General features: G+C 39.8%; 1 protein-coding gene across 1 annotated transcript in view; it reads left to right on the top strand.

Annotated features, from left to right (window-relative positions):
• The window catches only part of LOC6570255 (zinc finger protein 2), a 35,387-nt gene extending 13,037 nt beyond the window's left edge, over positions 1-22,350 (top strand). The window contains exons 4-10 of the mRNA XM_001996527.2: positions 4,418-5,851; positions 6,593-7,302; positions 7,360-7,506; positions 14,091-17,066; positions 19,524-20,199; positions 21,978-22,034; positions 22,103-22,350. Of these exons, the coding sequence (XP_001996563.2) occupies positions 4,418-5,851; positions 6,593-7,302; positions 7,360-7,506; positions 14,091-17,066; positions 19,524-20,199; positions 21,978-21,994 (5,960 nt within the window). The 3' untranslated portion in view covers positions 21,995-22,034; positions 22,103-22,350. The remainder of the gene's footprint in view (positions 1-4,417; positions 5,852-6,592; positions 7,303-7,359; positions 7,507-14,090; positions 17,067-19,523; positions 20,200-21,977; positions 22,035-22,102) is intronic.
• The last annotated feature ends 237 nt before the right edge of the window (positions 22,351-22,587 follow it).

The following is a 22,587-nucleotide window of genomic DNA, read 5'->3' as shown; positions in this document are numbered from 1 at the left end:
CTGTACTGCGGATTCGTAACTCATCATTAAGCGCTGATTTCAGTTCAATTTCTTTCGTTTCGTTTCGTTTCGTCTCATCTCGCATTTTTTTTAGTTCCTTACTCTTCGATTATTATCGTCCTTTTGCGTCGCGTATCTCTCGCGCACCCAAACTCGAACTTCAACTCCAAGTCGAACTCATACTCGCACTCACACTCGCACTCGCACTCACACTCTTTGTGATTCGCTGTCTCGTTTGCGTAAGTAAATTCTTGGCTGCAATTCTCGCTCTTCTCATGTTGTTTTTTTTTTGCCCTTGCTGCGATTTATATGCGCTGTGAGATTTATACGCTGACGCTGTGCTGACCCTTGAGGAAATTATTACAAATTACTTAAGAATGCAAAAACGATTATATGTATCCATCGAATTTGCAATTAGTGACGTGCACACTTTGCTGTTGCTCCAACCTCAACACACACAACAACTTAAAAAGTCCATTCCAGCTTGCCGATACAAAAAATGAAAAAATAAAAAGAAAAAAAAGCAAGGCAAGCAATGCCAGTGTGATATTCTCATATCAGATACAAGATGCGGCATTGAGCGTGGTTCGGAACCGCAGGCATCGCACATAACCACAGAGTATCAGAGCTCAGAGACCCTAACCAGAGACACAACAACACACAACACACACATACAGAGACTGCATATCTGGATTTGGAATTGTTCCACTCACTACACCCCCATCTACATCTACAGGGTATACATATAATTGCATATGCCGCACGGCTCCATACTCCATTCTACAGCGTGTTGTTGCAACATTATATATGCAAAATTGACAAAACGCTTCCATTCCCTTTCCTCTCCCTCTTCTCGAGTCTTCAGTCGAGACTCTGAGTTTAGTTTTGTATTTATTCTCTCTATGTGTTGGCCCTGTTATATTTTGAGGAGCAGAAATTGAGTTTCTCGTTTTGTAGTTGTAATTGCGATCTGTTCTGGCTTTCTGCTTTTCGTCTTCCTTAAGCGATATAACCTTTTGTGTCGGTCATTTAGACGGTCTCTTTTGTGTGCCCTCCTATAAACTATAAACTATACAATATGCTGTATAATATATTCTCATTTATTTTGATTTATTTAATGTCGACTACCATCAGTCGGGAAGCAAAAAATTGGAATTAAATTTAACAATTATTTAAATTAAAACAAAGATAATTTATTTATAATGTTATTTATTAGGTGTCGCCTACTATCAGTCAACAAATTACACAAATAAGAAATATTTACATGATTTCGTGGGTTTATATACTATTTATTTATGTATTTAAAATGTATATATTTATTTAATATCGCATAGTATCAGTCAACACAGAAGAAGAACTTAATCCAATTGAATTATCAAATTACATAAATAAGAAATATTAACAATATTTATACTATTTATTTTAATTATTTATTTTATATCGACTAATATCAGTCAACACAAAAGAAATTAATTTAATTTAATTTTTAAATTACAGAAATTTAATTATTATGCTGGAACGTGAAATTCGTTGATATTATATTAAAAAGTAAGACATTATTGATCGCAGCATAGACTTGTGTGGCTTACTAAAACCAACTTAACTGCTGTTCAAAAAAAGAACTAAGTCATCCTGTAAGTGAGCCTGTGAGCCTCTGCTTGCCAACGTTTGTATTGTTGTTGTTGTTGTTGTTGTTAGACTGTTTTTCCTTCGCTCTTCTGTATAGCCAAAACCCCTCAAGCATTGCCAAAAAAAAGAAGTGTAAATTAGTCACATGCATATCGTAGCCCCTAAGCTATTTGGAATCTCTGCTTAAATACTAAGCAATAATAAATAAAATATATATTTTATATAAAATAAATTATATCTTTTTACTGCCAATTCTTATAAATTTATTTAAATATATTTAAAATGCGAAAAATGAATAATTTATAATATATATTTTATTTATTATTGCTTAGTATTTACCTTATTAAAAAGTGTATTTTTTTTTCTTTTTATTAAATAATGTATATTTTTGAAATAAAGTACATGTTTTCTTTTTGAGTAGAAGCTCAATTTGTAATTAAATAAACATATATATAAGATATAAATTAATACAAAATATATTAATATTTTGCAAGTAAAGTAATTTTTTCCTTTTTATTCTACGTCCTTTTTTTTAATTATATACAAAGTATGAAAGATATTATTTACTTTTTTTTTAAATTTAAATTAAATAAATATATATCAAACGGGAAAAATTAATTCAAAAGATATTAATTAAAATAAATGTTATAAGTAAAGTAATTTTTCCTTTATTATTTTTTACTAATGAGTTCTCCATTTGTCTTTTACATTTTATATATGGTATGAAAGATATTATTTACAGTTTATTTTTTAAATGTTTTTATTTGTGCTTAAAGGGTATGTACTAGTCGATATATATATATATATATATATATATTAGTGCGCGGTTTTCGCTTATTTTGGTTTTTGGTGTTGGCGTCTTTTGCGGATGATGAAGATGGTTCTTTGAGCTGGTTGCTGGTTACCCTGCGACTGCTGGCAAGTGGCAGCTGGGAACAGCTGCGCATGATTATTGCAGTAACAAAAAGGGGCACCACAAATGCCCAAGCACATATCAGTTTGCTTATCCCCCCCCCTCTTCCCACCCCTCTCTTTCTTTCTCTCTCTCTCTCTCTCTCTCTCTCTCTCTCTTATTATATCTCTCTCTGTCTAAGTAAGCTCATTTTCCTGCGCATCGAAGAGAAGAACGCCATGACCGAGGCTATGGTCTTGATTTTCTTTTTATTTCTTTTTTTGTCGGCTTTTTAATTCGATGCAATCAAGCTGTATGGAAATTGCTTTGAAATTGGTAATGGAATTTGAAATATATTCGCATTTGGTCGCATCAACGCTGCCTGTCTCTGTCTCTGCTGCCTGGCTCTGCTGCCTGCACCCTTGCTTGGAATTAACTGTACGCAGCTGAGGCTAGCGTCAACACCAAGGCCTGAGACTGAGACCCAAAAGACCCATATTGTGAGACCTGGGATCAGGCAGCAGGCAGAGCTTGAGCAGGGAGCAGAGGGAATCCAGAGTCTGTGCCTGGTTTATGTTCTGTTCTGGCTGCGTTTCGCTCGCTTTTGTTGTGGTTGTTCCTATTATCAAAGGCATTGATTAGCCAAAGGGGTCTCTCACAGGATTATTAATCTGTACGCAAAAAGAAACCATTGTCTGTGTGTGACTGTGTGTGTGTGCGAACTTATATACGAACAGGTCATTGACTAATGCTTGTTATCAGTTTTGGAGAGAGACAGAGAGAGAGAGAGAGATGGAGAGAGAGAGTGAGAGAGTGAGTGAAAGATAGAGAGAGAGAAGAGAGTAAATTAATGAAATACTTAAACTGCCCTTTTAATTGTTCATATAGTAATTTAACTGAAACTAACATTTCAATTATTAATAAAATTGATAATTTTTTATTTATTTTATTACAGAGCTAATTTATTTGTTTAAATATTTATTTTATTTAATGTCAATTAAATTCAGTCAACATAAAAAATACAAAGAGTAACAAATTTAATTAAATCATATTTGAAATCAAATATAAAATTATATAATAATTTAAAATTTATAAGAAATATTTATAAGATTTCTGGGGGTATTTAAATGCAAAATGATCTAGCATTTGTTTTATGAATTGAGGAAACCCCAGGAAAAACCCAATCAGAGCAAATAATAATTAGTATGAATTAGTTAAGACCCACGAGATGGGGCGTTTAAAATGGAGTTCTTAATTATAGAAATGGAGGACTCTGAATTGATTACGTAATAGTGTCTGTTGTAATAATTACAGAGTACTCGAAACGAGATTACACAGATTCAAATCTACTTTGATGAATGTGATATTGCGGAGACCATGCACAAGATCCATATTCTAGAATTCAACGTACACGAGAAGTGAAAATGATCTGGGTCATATAAGGGTCATCAAATTCCTTTGACCAACGCATAATAAAACCAAGAACTTGAAAAGCTTTGTTGATAGTGAATCTAAAACGACTTTTGAATTTGTACCTATGATCAAGTAGTAAACCTAAATCATTTACTTTATTCAGTCTATCAACAACGTGAGAAGAGCTTCGATAAAATGATATGACCCAACACTTAGAGCAGTTTAAATGGAGAACATTTATTTAACTAAGACGCATCAAATATTTTAAGTAATCTGTTTATTTTTATAAATTATTAATTTACTTATTAAAGCGACTATACATATATTTTATAGCACTAGAATATTTGGGAAACAAAATCAGCCGAGACATTCTTAGGACTCCTCCACTTAATCATCATATTACACAGAATCTGACTAGTTTAGTTTAGTTTAGTCCAATTTAGTGAGCATCGTTTAACAAGCAATTTGATCTATCAATTTCAGATGGCAATTTCGATTGTGGCCTAAATCTGGCGGCTGCTAGTTGCCTTGTTGGAGCACCCAGCACCGAGACGGGATATGGAGTTGCTGCTGCTGCTAGTAGTGCTGTTGGTGGTGGCATGCCCAACGAGGGTCACAACATCTATTCGCCCGCCTCCGTCTCGAGCTGTTCGACAACATGTGGCAAGGTGCAATCGCATGTGGCATCCCCCTTGCCAACTGTCAGCGAGTTGCAGACGACCGTCTTCAAATGCAATCTATGTGAATACTTTGTGCAATCCAAGAAGGAAATGGAGACGCATATTTTGAGCTTGCATCCGACGGCAGACAGTGATGACTACATAAGCATACCAACGAACACAGCAGCGCTACAAGCATTCCAAACAGCTGTGGCAGCGGCGACAATGGCAGCCGTCCAACGTTGCACCATACCGGGAACAGGAGTTGTACCGGGAAAGGGAACGGGAACAGATGTAGAACTGCCTGGTGGCGATGAAGATAGCGATGGTCCCATTGATATAAAGCGTGAACGGCTGGAGGAGAGTGAATATGCCACAACTGGTGTCCAGGACACCGAGGGGTCTAATCCCAAAAAAAGTTGCTCGCCCAAAAGTGAATCTATGCCACAGGCGGGTGTCTCCTGCCCGCTCTGCCTGGAGAGCGGTTACAGCGAGCAACCATCGCTGGAAACCCACCTGATGAATGTGCACAGCGTGACGAGAGATGGCCTCGCTAGATTACTGCAATTGGTGGATCAAACAGCTTGGCACGCCGCGAAGAAATCGGGTGAGGAACGGAAATTGGAGGAGAGTAAGGTAATTGGCGAGGACTATCTAACACCATGTGGAGCAGGACCAGCAGGAGGAGGAGCAACAGTTGTTGTCGGTAGTGGCATGCAGGGTGTCTGCTGTCAGCAGTGCGAGGCCAATTTCAAGCACGAGGAGCAACTGCTGCAGCATGCCCAGCAAACCCAACACTTCCCACTGCAAAATGGCGAATTCATTTGCCTGCTGAGCCGTGCCTGCTTTGCCAGCTTTGCAACACTACCAGCCATGATAGCCCATTTCAAGGACACACACATGAGCCTGGTCATCTCAGAGCGACACGTCTACAAGTATCGCTGTAAGCAGTGCTCGCTGGCATTTAAAACGCAGGAGAAACTCACCACACACATGCTGTACCACACGATGCGGGACGCTACACGGTGCTCGCTGTGCCAACGCAACTTTCGCAGTACCCAGGCCCTGCAGAAGCACATGGAACAGGCTCATTCAGCGGAGTGTGTCACCGCTGCTGCTGTTGCTAGTGCCACAAGTGGCAGTCCCCGCGAAATGTCGCCCAATTACACTGGCACTACCGACATGGAGAAGATATTACCAACACTACCGGATGAACCTAACGCTTTTGACTTATCCACGGCCAGGACGACTGAATCAGGTAACTTAACTGAGCTAACTGAATAATTAATGTGTCTAAGTAGTTGGCTTGGATTAGACGCCTGTCGATTCTAGGCAAGATTTGACCCCTTTATTGGTAGACCGCATCAAAAATGAGTACAGACTGTTGCAACCTGCTAACTGATGTAACTGGATCATTAAATATAAAATATGAATTAAATATATACATTTTTTGTCTAATATTCGGAAATTATTTATAAGAAATAGAAAAACTTTAGGTCAATTTACTCTCAGTGTATATACCCCATAGAGATTGAAGATATAAAACTCAGTACTGGTTAGCAATTAAATATTATTAAATTTTAGACTTGAGCATGAATTCTACTGGGGTAGCATTGGAATTTTCCTTCCATCCTGACAAGTATCTCAACTAAATCCCAATTCATGCAACAAATGTTGCTCTATTTTGTACTTAAATGTCCCCAGAATTCTTTTTTATGCTAACATTTAATACGAAAGCTGACTGCTATGACTACCATGTTCTTTTCCAGCAGTTAAATATATTTTTATTTAGTTTATTTTACATAAATCTTATAAATACATATATATTTTTTTTAAGCTTAAATTTAATTTTAAATTTTATTTTTAATTTAATATAATTTATTTACTACTTTCTGTATTCTTTTTGATGTCGACTCACTTTGCTAGACAGTAGGTAAATAGGCTAAGCTAACCCATCCATAAGATGCCACATTCTAAGTGAATCGCTTTCCATTTGCAGTTGCCAAAACGAATGACGCTGTGAAGCAATCGCCGCAGCAATCTGCCCAATCGACGCAGCTGCAGCTGGAGCCGACCTCCGCTGTGTTGTCGCCCAATGAGGTGGAGGAGCCAACCTCGGAGCAACAGCAGCATTTTGCAGTGCTGACAGCAGCTCTACTCAAGCAGCAACAGCAGCAACAGCAGCAGCAGAATCATCACCAGGATGCAGTTGGTCAGGCGACGTCTTCAGCAGGAACAGCAGATGCTCCATCTTTGCCGATGTCCTCCCTGGAGTTGCATCAGTTGCAGGTGAAGCAGCAGCACCAGCAACAACAGCAGCAACATGGCTCCAGCTTTGGCAACATGAATCATTTGCAGAGTTTGCAGAACTTGCAACAGATCCAGCAACAGCTGAGTGCAGCTGCCTCCGCTTCGGGCATGCCCATCAATCCCGTGGATATGTTAAATCTGATGCAATTCCATCATTTGATGTCCTTGAATTTTATGAATCTGGCACCGCCATTGATATTTGGTGGCGCCACTGCTGGTGGCACGAGCGGATCAGTTGGAGTACAAAACAACGGCATTGCTCCAAGCAGCTCCAACAGTTGCAACTCCGATCTGCAACAACAGAAATGTGCCCCAAATCAGCAGACAACCAATTTAACTGGCGAGGCAAGTAGTTTAAATATGCTAGCACAATCGAATATAGCCAGTAATAATAATCAGGTAAGCTTAGGCTAATCTCAGCTGTTGTTATATCTATAATATATATCATCCCTCCAGCAACAGCTAACCAGCAATCAGAAGAGAGCTCGCACCAGGATCACAGACGATCAGCTGAAGATCCTGCGAGCCCATTTCGACATCAACAATTCACCCAGCGAGGAGAGCATCATGGAAATGTCCCAAAAGGCAAATCTACCAATGAAGGTAACTGAATAATAATAATTATTATAAAAATAACAATAATTATAATCATATTAACAATAATACTAATAATATTATTTGTAATAATGCATGCGCATTTCTACTTTTTAGAAAAAAGATTATTATTATTATTATTATTATTAGGGGGGAAGCTGCACCGCGACCTATTTGATCTATTGTGCCCCCTTCTGAGCCTATAGCTCTTCCATCAGCCCCAACTCCCTTACGAACGTGAGGATCTTTGTTGGGTTGAGGTCTACTATGTCTTTGTAATTCAAAACATGCGCCCCTAGGATGCTGCTTCTTCTTCTAATTAAGGCGACACATTCTACCAGGATGTGCATCGAGGATTCCTCCTCTCTTTCACAAAACCTGCAGAGATCGCTACTATATATACCCAATTTTGTCAGGTGACTCCTTAGTCTACAGTGTCCTGTCAATAGACCGGTAAGTATCCTAAGGTTGTTCTTTCCCATGGTTATAATCTGTTTAAAACGTACAAGATTATAACCACCAAGGAGGCATCTGGCTTGTCGGAGTCCTACTGCCTCTGACCAGCTCTGATGCCGTCTCTGTCTCTCCTTGTGTCTCCCTATGCCACAATACGGTTCTGGTCCTGTTAGGGGCCTTTCTGCCCCCATTCTTGCTTGCTTGTCAGCCGCCTCGTTTCCCGCTATGTCCCTGTGACCCGGGACCCATCGTAGGGTGAGCCTGTTGTGAGTCCCGAGCAGGTCTAGCTTTGAACGAACTTCATGGACTACCTTCGATGTTATCTTAGTCCCCATTATAGCTTTCAATGCTGCTTGACTATCGGATAGGATGGATATATCCGTATTCCGATAGTTACGTTCTATGTTGATGTCCGCACATCTCCCTATCGCACACACCTCAGCCTGAAATATGCTGGTGTGCGTTCCCAGGGATTCATGGTAAAATACCCGAGGACCCACCACTCCAAGGCCGGTGCCCTGATTCGTGAGTGATCCATCGGTGTACCATTTTATGGTGTGCGGTTTCATGGGATGGACTTCATCCAGAGTTGTCCATTCCCTTTTACTACTCATACGAACTGTGAAATTTCGCTCGAATATGTATTCGGCTGCCATTTCGTCCCTAGGTTGCGTCAGTAGGGGTAGTTCGTTTGAAAGGAGTTGGGCATCCTTGTGGCTTAGGATATGGTTGCCCCCAACTCCTTCTGCTGATATCCTGAGAAGCGTAGCTTTCTGCTTGAGCCTTATGATATGGTGGAGTGGTGTGAGCTCCATTAAGGCTTCAAGGGCCATTGTAGGGCAGGTGCGCATAGCTCCTGTCATACATACGCAGGCCATTCTTTGCAACTTTTGTAGTTGTTTCTTCACGGTGATCATCCGCGCCCTGTCACCCCATGCAACCACCCCATAGGTTAACATGGGTCTTACTACCATCAGGTACAGCCATCTTAATATTTTTGGTGATGTTCCCCATGATTTGCCGGCAATACTACGACATGCATAAAGCGCCCTGGAGCACTTTAATATCGTGTTTTGCACATGGGTGCCAAAGTTAAGTCTGCTGTCAAAAGTGACTCCCAGGTATTTGACCTCCCTACTTGTTTCTAGTAGGGTCCCTGAGAGCCATATTTGTCTCATCCTCTGTAACTTATGCCGTCTGGTAAAGGGAACGATGACTGTTTTCGTAGGGTTTAGGTTGAGTCCAACCTCCCTACACCAGTCATACGTTATCCTTATCCCTGACTGGACTATGTCACAGAGTGATTCTTCAAATTTGCCTCGCGCTATGATAACAATGTCATCGGCATAACCTTGACATTGAATACCACTGTTGGCAAGTCTGTTTAGTAGTTCGTCTACTAACAGACTCCAGAGTAGCGGAGACAACACCCCCCCTTGGGGACAGCCTTTGGTGGTTAGGACTGTTACAGTGCTATCATGTAATGATGCCGTGGCTTGTCTGGACCGTAGCAGTGCCATTATCCATCTGCTGGTGGTATGGTCCAGGCCTCTTCTTTCAAGAGTAGCATTGATTGCATCGTGCGATGTGTTATCAAAGGCACCTTCTATATCTAAGAAGGCGCACAGTGCTACTTCCTTATTATCAATTGCCGCACTCAAAGTACGTCGCAGCTGATAAAGTGCTGTGTCCGTGGACCTGCCTACTCTGTATGCATGCTGCGTTGGGTGCAGCGGCCTTTGCTTAAGCAAAGTGCTTCTGATTTTATAGTCCACCAGCTTTTCCAACGTTTTCAGTAAAAACGATGTTAAGCTGATGGGTCTGAAGGACTTTGGGCTGGTAATGTCTTTCTTCCCTGCCTTGGGGATGAAGACTACCCTAGCTCTTCTCCATGCGCCCGGTATGTATCCGAGGGCTAGGCTACTTACTAATGCTTTCCTAATACGGGAGAGAAGTATTTCCTGTCCCGTTTGAAGGAAGGCTGGCGATATGCCGTCCATTCCAGGGGACTTATAGGGTTGGAATGTTCCAACTGCCCAATTAAGTCTCTCCCTTGAGACTGTCGACTTGGCGCATGCCCAGTCGTCAGTTGACGGCCTGTATCTACTTTCCCTCTCGATAGCCTCTTCCTGCAGGGGTGTACTTCCTGGGAAGTGTGTCTCGAAGAGTAATGCTAGTTTCTGCAGATCAGTGCTCGTAAAGGAGTTATCCCCACGCTTCAGTGCTAAGTTCGCATCAGGCGCTCGTTTCGCCAGTACTCTATGGAGCCTGGCGCCTTCGCTTGTGCTAACTATGCCTTCGCAGAAGTTTCTGTAATTCTTCCGTTTGGCCTTCCTTATCTCCTTATTATAGGAGGTCAGGCTCTCACGGTACTGCTCCCATATTCCGTCCCTCTTTGCCTTATTGAAGAGGCGACGTGTGGTCACGCGCAGCCTTTCTAGGCTGTCGTTCCACCATGGGGCATCTTTTTCCATGTACTTTTTCCCTACCGGGCAGTTATCCTCAAATGCCTTGGTTATGCATTTATTGAGGTAACCAATAGCCCTGTCAAGCTCTAGCGGCCTTCTGGGATTACCAGACAGCCCGTTGGCTAGGGAAAGTCCTAGGGTCGACTTGTACCCTTCCCAGTTGGTTTTTCTAGGGTTGCGACTTTGTGTGCTACTATCCGTATTTAATTTTAAGTTAAATAGGATAGTCCTATGATCAGACATGGATTCCTCTTGGGAAACATGCCAGTCCCTAAGGTGAGGCTTTAGGGACCGATTGATCAGGGTGATGTCTAGCACCTCTTCCCTGATCCTGGTGACAAATGTCGGTGTAGATCCGACATTACCTAGTTCTAGATTATATTTGAAAATAAAATCAGTTAGGCACTCACCCCTTAGATTGATGTCACTGCTGCCCCATATAGTATGGTGCGCATTGGCATCGCATCCGATGAGCACCGGCATCTTTTCTTTTCTGCAGTACTCCACCAGCTTCTCGATCTCTGGTGGCGGGCAGGGTGCATCCCCTGCGAAGTATGCGGATACGATAACCATAGAGACCGCGCTGCCCTTGGTGTAAACCAGTAAGGGAACGCAGTCTCTAGTCAGGAATTCTGAAAGGATAGTAAAGTTAATACTTTTCCTTACCATGATACAAGCTCTGGGTGCTGGATCTCTCCGATCCCAGATTACCTTTGAGTCGACTGTGAACAGGCCCTTGATGCCATCGTTCACCCACGGCTCCTGTACCAGGGCCAGCCCAAGGTGTTTGTTGGTAAACATCCTTGCTAAGACCGCCGAGGCTGCCTTAGCTCGGTGGATGTTTACCTGGGCTAGCCCTGTGTTGATGACATTTGACATCTACTTTTGGGGAGGCTCCAGCTGACACGGTGAATGGGGCCTGGAGCAGTCCCCGTCACCGCTGCTCGTCATAGTGACGTCAGCTTCAGCTGCATCCTGCAGCTCCTCCTCCAGCTCCTGCGAGGACATGGGGATATCGTCGTCCCCCAGCATCTCCGCCTGGCAGAGCGTCGCATCTGCCAGTTCTTCGTCATCTGCGAGGTCCTCCGACGGGTCGGTGGGCTGCGCAGTCGGACTGCCCTGCTCCGGGGCAGGAGTGTCCGATGTGGTGGTGTTGCCCACCGAGACATCCTCTCTGCCCGTTGGAGCAGGTTGGGGCCTTTCTCCAGTCTTCTTTTTCTTCAGTCCACTTACGGGGATGGTCCCATAACGGAAGAAGACCTGGTGCCCCTTCTCCACAATAACATTCTTGGATAGTTCATCTATCCCGATCACCAGGAGGGCTCCTCCACCCTCGTTCCTCCTGGAGATCACCTTCCAGGTGTCGGTCTCGATCCTGTTCTGGTTCCTCAGCAGAGCCAACAGGGATTCGGTAGACCGAGCTGCACTCCTGGGGCAGAACAGCGTGATGCAGTGGGGCGACGGTATGTCGTCCCCCACCTTGCACTCAAGGGGCACGCCCTTCCACGACTGTAGCCTCGAAGTTGCAATCCTTAGCCAATCGGCTGAGGTCTCATCGGAGCATTCAATTACCAGGAATCCAACCCGGAAGTGAATGCCCACGAATGAGACCGCGACATCTCCATCAGACGCACTGACTTCGTCAATGATGACCTCTTCCAACACAGATAAATCTCCGTGACTGAGCATGACCCTTGGGAAGCCCACGGGCAACACAGCCACCTTTACCTTTTTTGCCATGTCTGCATAGGACAGGCGAGGCTCGGTGGGTGTCGGCGAGCTGGGCTTCGTGGCCGCTGCACGCGATGTGCTTGGGCGCAGGTCCAGATTACCTGCCCCATTGTTCTTCAGCACCTTTGCCGCTGCCGAGCCGCGGGCAGCGCCCACAACCCCCGGGCACATCCTCTTGGGGGTGGCCACCGGAGGTGTGAGACTGCTGCTCCGCCTTTTCGAGGCTGGCGCGGGTGCTGCAACCTCCTCCCTGGGCTCTTTGGCCTTTTTCAGGGCTTCATCGGGGTTGAGTCCCTGCTGGAGGTACCGGAGGTACCACTTGACCCTTGAACCGCAGAGATTTCTCCGGTTCGGGTCATCCAGCCCACCGGGTTGACCCCTTGGTGGCAGGAGCTCTCCCTTCCTCTTTGGGCGCTGAGCGCCTTGCCTCGCGCTGTTCGGTGTTGGGTGCGGTGGTCTGAGTGTACCAGCCATCGGTCTCCCATGCCTCACAGCCGGAGTTTCTCGTGCCCGTGGCACTCTCCTATTTGTTGCTGGAGCAGCACGGTGTGGAGGATTGTCTACCACACGCAAGGGTCGTTCTCCGTCAGGGATATGACCCTCTAATTGTCTTGCGACAAGTTCCGCAGGGAGATCCTGCGATATCTTTATATATTGTAACTTTTTCATGGAATCCCACGAGCTGCGGAGAAGTAAGTGTCCGCCCGGGCAGAGATCCGCAATACCCGGGTAAGGCTGAATTAGAACAGACGGTCGCCATTTGCCTGAGCTCACCGTTAAATACTGGGCTAGTTTTAATCCGGGCCCCCAGCCAGGCTGACTCTCGGCACGGTTCGAATAACGCCTTAGTCCGGCCCGGAGTGAGATGAGGGGGTAGGATGTGGTAGGTAGTTTTGTGGGGAGATAGGGGGATGTGTGAGGCTATACTTTAGAAGGCGGCGACACAAGCGCCTTGTCGGTGCGATCGGCATAATCGCACCCGCTGTTTGTCCGGGACTGCTTATTTACGAAAAGTATCGTATTATTCGCAGCTAACCTCCCCGAGGGGAGGCCGTTCGCTATCCGCAACCCGCGACCCGCCTGGTGGCCTCAGCTCAGCCCCATCCGAACCATCCCACAAGTTCTCAGACCAGGAGAAAAAAGATTAAAAATCACCATATTTTTATGACTGTCGATTTATGGCAAGCCTTTGTAAAAGACATTGAGAAGAAATTGAGAAAGAAATTATACCATAATTTTATTCACTACTTATTATAATTTAAAGGGAAGTTGATGGTTAATTTTATAATGGTATATTATACAGTAGCCTAAACTCATTAAAAAAAAATTGAAATTTTAGAATACTATGTCTAATTATCTTGTATTAGTTTTTTTGATTACGTTTTACATAATTTTTACAATTCATATATATTTCAAATTCATTGAAAAAAACGATTTTACGGGGTTTCGAATTAAAGGATTTTTTTCTAAAATCTAAGATTTTCATTTCTACTTTCTAGAAATATTTTTCTTAATAATAATCCTAAAAAAAAAAAAAAAAAATTCTTAAATTTTTGAGATTTTCGATTTAAGGCAATCCTTTCTAAATTTTAAAAATGTTTTTTCTAATATTTAGGAATTATTACTAAAAAAAACTATAACGTTTTTTTTTATATTTAGAAATTATTTCTAAAAATATAAAGTCGTTCTATATTTAAAAATTATTTCTACAAAAAAGGAAACAAAAACATTTCATTCCAATTTTAATTTTTTGGTAACTTATTAAAATTTAGATGAATTTTTTTCTGAAATTAAATTTTACTAAATTTGAGACTTGAACTTAATTTTTAAAATGTTAAATAATGCAGTACCCACAATTAATCCAGATATATCTCCATAAATCTCTGTCGGTTTAATTAAATTTTGCTAAAACAATTAACCCCTTTAATTATATTGCAGGTCGTCAAGCATTGGTTCCGCAACACGTTGTTCAAGGAGCGGCAACGCAACAAAGACTCCCCCTACAATTTCAACAATCCTCCATCAACTACGCTCAATATTGAGGAATATGAACGCACTGGCCAAACAAAGGTGACGCCCCTAATCGAGACTACCCTTACTGCTGCAGCCGCTGGCAGCAACACTGCTGCGGCAGCAGCAACACCAACACCAACAACCGCAACAACACCAACAATTGCAGCAACAACATCAGTTAAAAGCAATTTAAATTTGTCAACGACAATTTCAAATATATCCCGCCCAACGTCAGCCAATTCGAGTGCTGGCAACATATCCGATTATTTTAAGACACAAAGCGAACTATTGAACGCCAAACAGGAACAGGAGGAAATACTTTGTTTGCCATTGCCGTTGGAGGTGCAAATAAAAACGGAGCCAAATGACAATGACAACAATTACGCATTCCACAAGAAGCAAGATGAAGTCTTCGAGTATTTCAAGCAACAAAATGAGGCAAACGAAACAGCAAGCAGTCAAAATGATCAAACCATGCAACAGCAGCAACAGTTGTACACAAACCAACAGCAGCAGCAACAATCGCAACAACAGCAGCAGCAACAAACTCAACAAATCAATAGCTATGAGACAAAGTCGGAGAGTGGCAGCTCCGATGTCCTTTCTCGTCCTCCGACACCAAATAGTGTTGTAGCCAGCAATCTTTACAGCAGCATGAATGATTTGCTCAGTCAGCAGCTGGAGAATATGGGCAGCAATATGGGTCCACCAAAGAAACTGCAAATATCGGGTAAATCCTTTGAGAAAATCGCTTCGACTTCAACCTTAATATCCTCCTCCTCATCGGCTTGCAATCAGCTCGAAAGTAACTCTTCGAATTCCTCAAATTCATCATCTTCCACATCGGGTGGCAAACGTGCGAATCGCACTCGTTTCACTGACTATCAAATCAAGGTCCTGCAGGAGTTCTTCGAGAACAATTCGTATCCCAAGGACAGTGATTTGGAATATCTCAGCAAACTACTGCTGCTCTCGCCTCGAGTAATTGTTGTTTGGTTTCAGAATGCGCGACAAAAACAGCGCAAAATCTACGAAAACCAACCAAATAATTCGCTCTACGAAAGTGAGGAGACCAAAAAACAAAATATTAATTATGCCTGCAAGAAATGCAGCCTGGTCTTCCAACGCTACTACGAACTGATAAGGCATCAGAAGAATCACTGTTTCAAGGAAGAGAACAATAAAAAATCGGCCAAAGCACAAATTGCCGCCGCACAAATTGCCCATAATCTCAGCTCGGAGGATTCCAATTCCTCGATGGATATTCATCATGGAGTTGCTGGTGCCGGTTCAGTTGGACTCTCACCAAATGTGGCAGCTGTGGCTGCTGTGGCTGTGGCAGCTGCTGCAGCTGCACACTCAACCGGGACACAAGCATTTGGCTCCTCGCCATCGCCACAGCATTTGTTTAGTAAGTCTTCGTCGCTGACTGATTTTAGTCCATCAACAACACCAACACCGCCGCAAAGAGAGAGGAGCAATTCCCTCGATCATCAACAGCAGCAGCAGCGTCTGCCCAAATTCGAGTGTGACAAATGTGAATTGCAGTTCAATCATTTGGAACTGCTGAGAGAGCATCAATTAATGCATCTGATGAGTCCTGCACTCTTTAATCAATCAAATCCGGGGGAAACCAGCTACGGGCCTTTTGGCAGCATTTTGCAAGGACTGCAACAGGCTGCACAGCAGCAACAGCAGCATCAACAACATCAATCACAGCAGCATCAATCACAGCCACCGCCAGCCAAAAAGCGCAAATATTCCGAGAGCTCAAATCCAGAGGAGGCAACGTTGAACGATTTTGAAACTGCGCACAAAAAATACGATTTCCTTTTCCAATATTTTCTTCAACACGAAACCAATGCCGAAGTCAAGCAACAATTCCTCATGCAGCAACAGCATCAATCACAGCCAACCGAGTCCGAATTGGAGTTGGAATTTTTGAGTAATTTCTATCAGCAGAGCGAGTTAAAAAAAGGTGGCAGTTATGATTTTCTACTACAATACTATCGAAAGCATGAAGATCCCCAGAAATCACAGCAATCATCGTTTAGTTCCAGTAAAACACCCACGATTGAATTCTTATTGCAATACTATCAGCTGAATGAGTCGAAAAAGTTTTTTCAGTTAGCTGCCTCGCCCCAAATAACACCCGATGATGGTCGCCTTGAAATGCAGCCGTCGTCGAAGGGGCCGAACACGACGACGGATGAAACCATTAAAACTATCGGCACTCACGATGAACCACTGGGTATTACTCACGACCGAGATATTGATCTACAATATTATTCAACAAAAACGGACATTAAGGAAGAAATCGAGCAGGTAATCAGCAGCTCGAAAAATGGCTTAAATAATGATTTAGCTGATCTACACGAGAAATTGAATAATAATCATATTAATATTAATGTTGGCCAACATTTCGATTTGAGGGAGTCGAAGGAGAATGAAACCGATTTGCCCAGTTCAACTGGCTTAAATGATCACTCAATCAATCCATCAATCATCAATGGGGACAACACTCAAGCCTCTTTGCTGGTCATGCGTAAATCGAGCAACGACAACGACAAATCGCAGTATTTTCAAAACCTGGAGGATTTTCTCGATGCCACCATGATTGAGAATAACTCACAAATGCTGACATTCAACGATGACGATAATAATCCCAGTTCCAATGTGGAGAGTGTGAATTTATCGACGGTCAGTGCCAATGATGGTACTCCCTCCGATTCATCAATTCAGCTGAGTGCCCCATCCAAGCAAAACAAACGATTGCGCACCACAATATTGCCGGATCAATTGAATTTCCTATATGAGTGCTACCAGACCGAGTCAAATCCGAGCCGCAAAATGCTCGAGGAGATCTCCAAGAAAGTTAATCTTAAAAAGCGAGTAGTCCAGGTAAGTTTTGGATGACATTAGAATTTATAACTTGTAGATTTTAGTCTCACTTCCCAAACTATACTTTAAGATGAACGAATTGACCTTAAAAATAACAGATCTATAATGCCCATTGTAGTTAATTAGTATAACCTATTATGAGCTTTAACATTTAATCAAAAATTAGCAGATTTTGGTACAAATATTCAATAATTAAATTGGGACATAAAAAGATATAAATTTAAAAAATAACGCATAATACATAGTAATTAAGTTTTAATGACCCGTTATAATTACAAAATTTAAAAAGCGCGCTACGCTTTTATAATTTGAACAAATATACGGTTGCTAAGAAACGGCTGAAGCTGCAGTCACAGGAGACTATGTTGGGCAGCAGCAAATATTGTGGCTAATTAGTATAGCATATTATGTTTTAATATTTTATAAAAAGACTAGCCGTTTTTATGGTGTAATTACAATAGCGGAGATGGGACTATTGGCATTGTTAAATTTGAATGACACATAGTAATAAAATTCGAACAACGCGCCATTGATTGAAAAATTACTTAGTGTTGCAAAGCGCGCAATTGCAAGGTTGCAAAGCGGAATCAACAGGTGACAGCTGTGGCTGCAGGCTGCACTTTGTATGCGTTGATACCGAAGGATTTGGTATTGGTATTGGTTTGGTATTGGTTTTGTGCAATGTCCGTCAAGTTGCCTGTCCGTCTGTATGAACGCAACTTTTTACGAAACCCTTAGAGATAGTGAGTTGAAACTTGGAACAAATACTGGTCTGTACCCTGGTCAGGCAAGGTGTAAAAATTGGAGTGCTACGTCCATTAGGGGGCTAGGAAATCGATAAAATTGATAAACCCACATATCTCCCACAATTTTAAGGGTATGGTCTCCAAATTTGGTTTGTAGGTTGTTGGCCTAGCCAACATGTATGTGGTATATGTCAAACCCACCTACGCAAACCCAGGCCCCCGCCTCTAAACATTTATTGGATAAAGATTATAGTGTAAATGGGCCTAAAACCGGGTTATTCTTATGAATTTGAGCCGGAAAATTTGGTACTTTTAAGCTTAATTTATAACTTTTTATTTATTTGATTCGTGTAATTATTTAAATTTTTCTTTTATATTTTATATTTTTGTTAAATTTAGTGAAATGCAATCACATTTACACACACTGCTGCCCAGTGCATTAGAAACCAAATGGAAATGTCAAATTGTGAGCAAAGTACAAATTAAATCCCATGACGATACTACAAGTAAAAATTTATGATCTTTTGTAAAAGATTTCGCAATGCGAAGCAAAAAACACAAATTATAAATGGACAAGGATATTGCTAATGTTTTAAACTTAACAATTATAGCTGTTAAATGATGAATTCGATACAGGTAATTCTAAATATTAAATGATCGCTTCAATTAGCAAATGAAATCTTTCAAAAATACAAACTGATGGAATTCCTCATGAATATAAATATAAATAATAAAAAACTATATAAGCCAAGCATTTCAACTGTACACACAGATGTAAATTACTTTTATCTGATAAAAGCAGCATATACAAAATAACTCCTACTAGGAATACTTCCAAGAAGAACAATCTTTGATTTCGCAGGACTTTTTTTTATTTTTTTTGCCCTCCCATATTTTTACATATTTTATATATACGTATGTATTTTTGTTTCATTATTAATTATATAAATTAGAAATATGTATTATATATTGTAAATTATATATGTATTATTTATATATTATAAAACACACCACCGTTTTTTTGCAAAAGGAAACATTTAGTCTAAGTTCCAAGCTCTTTCCAGTCATTTCGAATATAAACTAAATCGTAGTTTGAACCTGATTGCCTATAAATGAATGTGGCATTAATATCTTCAAAAGAAAACCTACAATAATTATAAAAAGTCGTAAGTGGCAAAGAAAAAATATATTTAACAAATAAAATCAGTGCACTTAACATAAAGCGGAAATGCAATAACATCTAGCATAATGCATTTATCTCAGTCATATCTTTGAGAACACTGAGCAAAGAAGCGCTGTTAACAATTCGACTGCAGTTGAAGTGCACTTAAATAATACCACTAAGCAGACAATTCATGTATGTATGCAAATATGATTAAAATTCCATCAACTAACATTACACACTTATGTTATGACGTATTATACAAACAAAATAAACAAATTAATTTATTGTTGCGATCAATGAACATAAAAATAGCTCAATTCAGTCACACAGGTAATGTGTCTTAAATCATTTATTTATTAATCGATTTTATGTCAACTAAAGTCAATCGACACATAAAAAATACAAAATTAAAAAATAGATTAAACTAAATTAAAAATAAAATTTGAATTTAAAAGAAAAATGGGAAATATTTATAAGATTTGATTTGAGAAAAAAACGCAAACAGACCAGAATAATACGCTCAATTTGCATTTTTGCATCTTACAGGTTTGGTTTCAAAACTCCCGGGCCAAAGACAAAAAGTCACGAAATCAGCGCCAATATGCGCACATTTCGGACGACAACAACAGTTTTGATGGATCGAGTGGCAAGGAAGCTGGCAACGCCAACAACAGCAACAGTAACAACAACAGCAACAACAACAGCCTAAAAAGAGCGAGCAAAAAAGAGCCAATGTCCAATGTTATTAACAGCGAACATGTGACCATGCACAAACATGGATTCACCGTGGAACACATCTGTAAAATGAAAGAGCTGCTCGAACAGAAGACAAGTGAACTGTACGCAAACAGCAATGCGAGCGGCAGCGATGACAACGACTCGGAGCGAGAGAGACGTGTTTATAGCCTGTCCAAGGCATTTCTGCTGCAGCATGTTGTTGCCAATAACAGTGGCAGCAATAAGAGTTTGTCTGTAGCAGCATTGCCAGCCGAAATGAATTTCGATGCGGATGTAGCATCGGCGACTGTTACAACGACGCCGACGACGACGGCGACAACAGCAGGCGATGATTCGGACGTTGGTCCGAACACGAAGCGACGGCGTCGTGCCAGCGATTTGCCCGATGATATTGCCGATGAGGCAATTGAGACGCCGAGCCGAAAGCAAACGTCGACCAACCGTGAACTAATGCAACAGATGTTCAATCGCAATCACATCACTGGTAAGAGAATTGCGACACTTTTCCAGGGCATCAACGGCGGCAATTTTAAATATGATTTCGATTCGATTATTTTAATTATTTCGTGATGGAATCGCATGTTTTCTTAGTTTGATTCTTCTATGTACACAATTTATAATTTAGTATCGATTTATCGAATACACTCGTGTGTATGTGTATGTGTGTCTATGTAAGAAATAAAATATTGTACAATTATTAATTTAATATATGTGACCCCGCCCCCTCCCCCAACGATGTAAAGATATATCATTCGCGAACGTAATGTCAAAGACTTAACAAAAGTTTGTTTTAAACAATAATAATTAAGCTACTAACTATACAGTTTATTTTTAAAAACAAAACAAGACAAAAAGAATAGTAATAATAAACATATGCCTCGCAATTTATTATTTATATTAGATATATATATTATATATATTCCTATGTAACTGATTATGTGTCTTAATTGCCACTGCAAATAGAAATGCAACAAAATAATAAATACAATATATATATAACTATATATATATCTTTCATGTCAAATGATATAAATCTCAACTCTTAAAGTGTCCCCGCTTATATATGCCTACATTTATTCAAATATATATTTATGTATATATATTTTGATTTTTTTACAATAAAATCCTCCCATACACACAATTGGCAGCTCAAATTTCAATTTAAAAAAAAATAACTTACAAATATAGAATTTTATATTTTTATCAGGTTGTCAAACATAATAATATTATGGCTGCTATTCCGTAGTAAAACTTACAGCTTAACAGAGTTATTTAATTTTCTGTCACTAATTGTCAATCACAATCACATGAATATAATTATAAATAAGTCAATGTAATATTAAAAAAAACAATTTTGCTTTGACTTTTTCAGTTTTCTTTTTTTTAGTCACGTTGCTTTTGAAAATTACAAATAACAATTTATTTAAGTTTTGAAAATTGTCAATTGTGTAAATAGTATGTGTAATCAGTTAAAAATATCATGCATATATAAATAAATATAACACAAAACATTTGATATCTTGAAGGTTAGTTTAAGTAGTGCATACCTCAAACAAGAACAATGTTTATTTGAGTATTACATAAACGCAATCAATTAATTACACAATTACACTGATTATTTTAATCATTAAGATTCTGTTCAAAGAATAAACCTATTTTTGACTTCAATTCATGTTTTCATTTAATTTCATTTATTAAATTACGATTTTTGGTTTTGTGAGTATTTTGATTTATCCGCAATGCCAAAATGCCAAGATGCCATATAACGTTAAGATATACAAAAAAAAAAGATGGGTCAGATTTTCAATATTGGTAATTATGCTGAAAATTCGAAAAGGATGTGACAATCATTTTTTTTCATTTTATTTATTTTTAGTCTTAGCTCTAAAATTGTCGCAAATATTTAGGTTTTATAATTTTCAACTAATTAACTTTTTTTTTACTTTTAAAGATGTTATTCAAATAGGTGTAATCGATTTACACTTTAAGGTATGTACTTCGTATTTTGTGGCTAGTCGAAAATAGTAGGAAATTTATAGGCTTAATCGATTCACACTTCGAGTTATGAATATCGAATTTTTAGGTACATTTTTGGGTATGCAAAGACGGAAGAAAATGTATAATATTTGTAGAAAACACCAAATAAAAGAAGAAATTGAAAGAAGTAGAAAATATAAAATCTAAAAAAAAAATAATTATTAAACTGCAATAGGTATACCTACCTATACCTAAACTGCAATAAGTAAACGAATATTTTAACAGTTATAGGTGGCAAATAATTTGAAATAATTTGGGCGCGATAATGCTGGATATCAGTAGGTAAGTTTCTCTATAATATATACAATTTAAATATAATATATATATAATAATATCTTCAATCGTCACAGATTACTTTCGTATACAAATAGGTCATTGCACGGATTGCCGCAGAAAGAAAGAAAGGACGTGAAAAGTCGGAGAAGAATGCGTATATATATATTTAGTATATATAGGCACGACATAATAATATCCATATATTTACATACTACGAAAACTTGAAAGTTCCTATTTTAAAGAAATTTAAAGCATGACATTTCATGCGGCGAAATATATACATAATTATGTATAAGTAAATTAACAAAAAATAAAAAAATTAAGGGAGAGCTAACTAATTAGTAATAATTACAAATTATACGGAAGTGTTCCTAACTATTCATATATATATATATTATATATATATATATTATAATATGTAGCAATAATCTTAAAACAAATAAAAATTATATCAACCTATCAAATGAATCACTAAAAATAATACTAAATTCATAGCAAGTGTAAAATCGTATGACTGTGTAGCAAAAAAAAAAAAATCCTCTATACGCATACCATATTT

This window comes from Drosophila grimshawi, unplaced genomic scaffold (assembly GCF_018153295.1).
Source record: "Drosophila grimshawi isolate 15287-2541.00 unplaced genomic scaffold, ASM1815329v1 contig_80, whole genome shotgun sequence".
NCBI lineage: Eukaryota > Metazoa > Arthropoda > Insecta > Diptera > Drosophilidae > Drosophila > Drosophila grimshawi.
The sequence above is the reverse complement of the archived record's forward strand: the minus strand, read 5'-3'. Positions and strand labels throughout refer to the sequence as shown.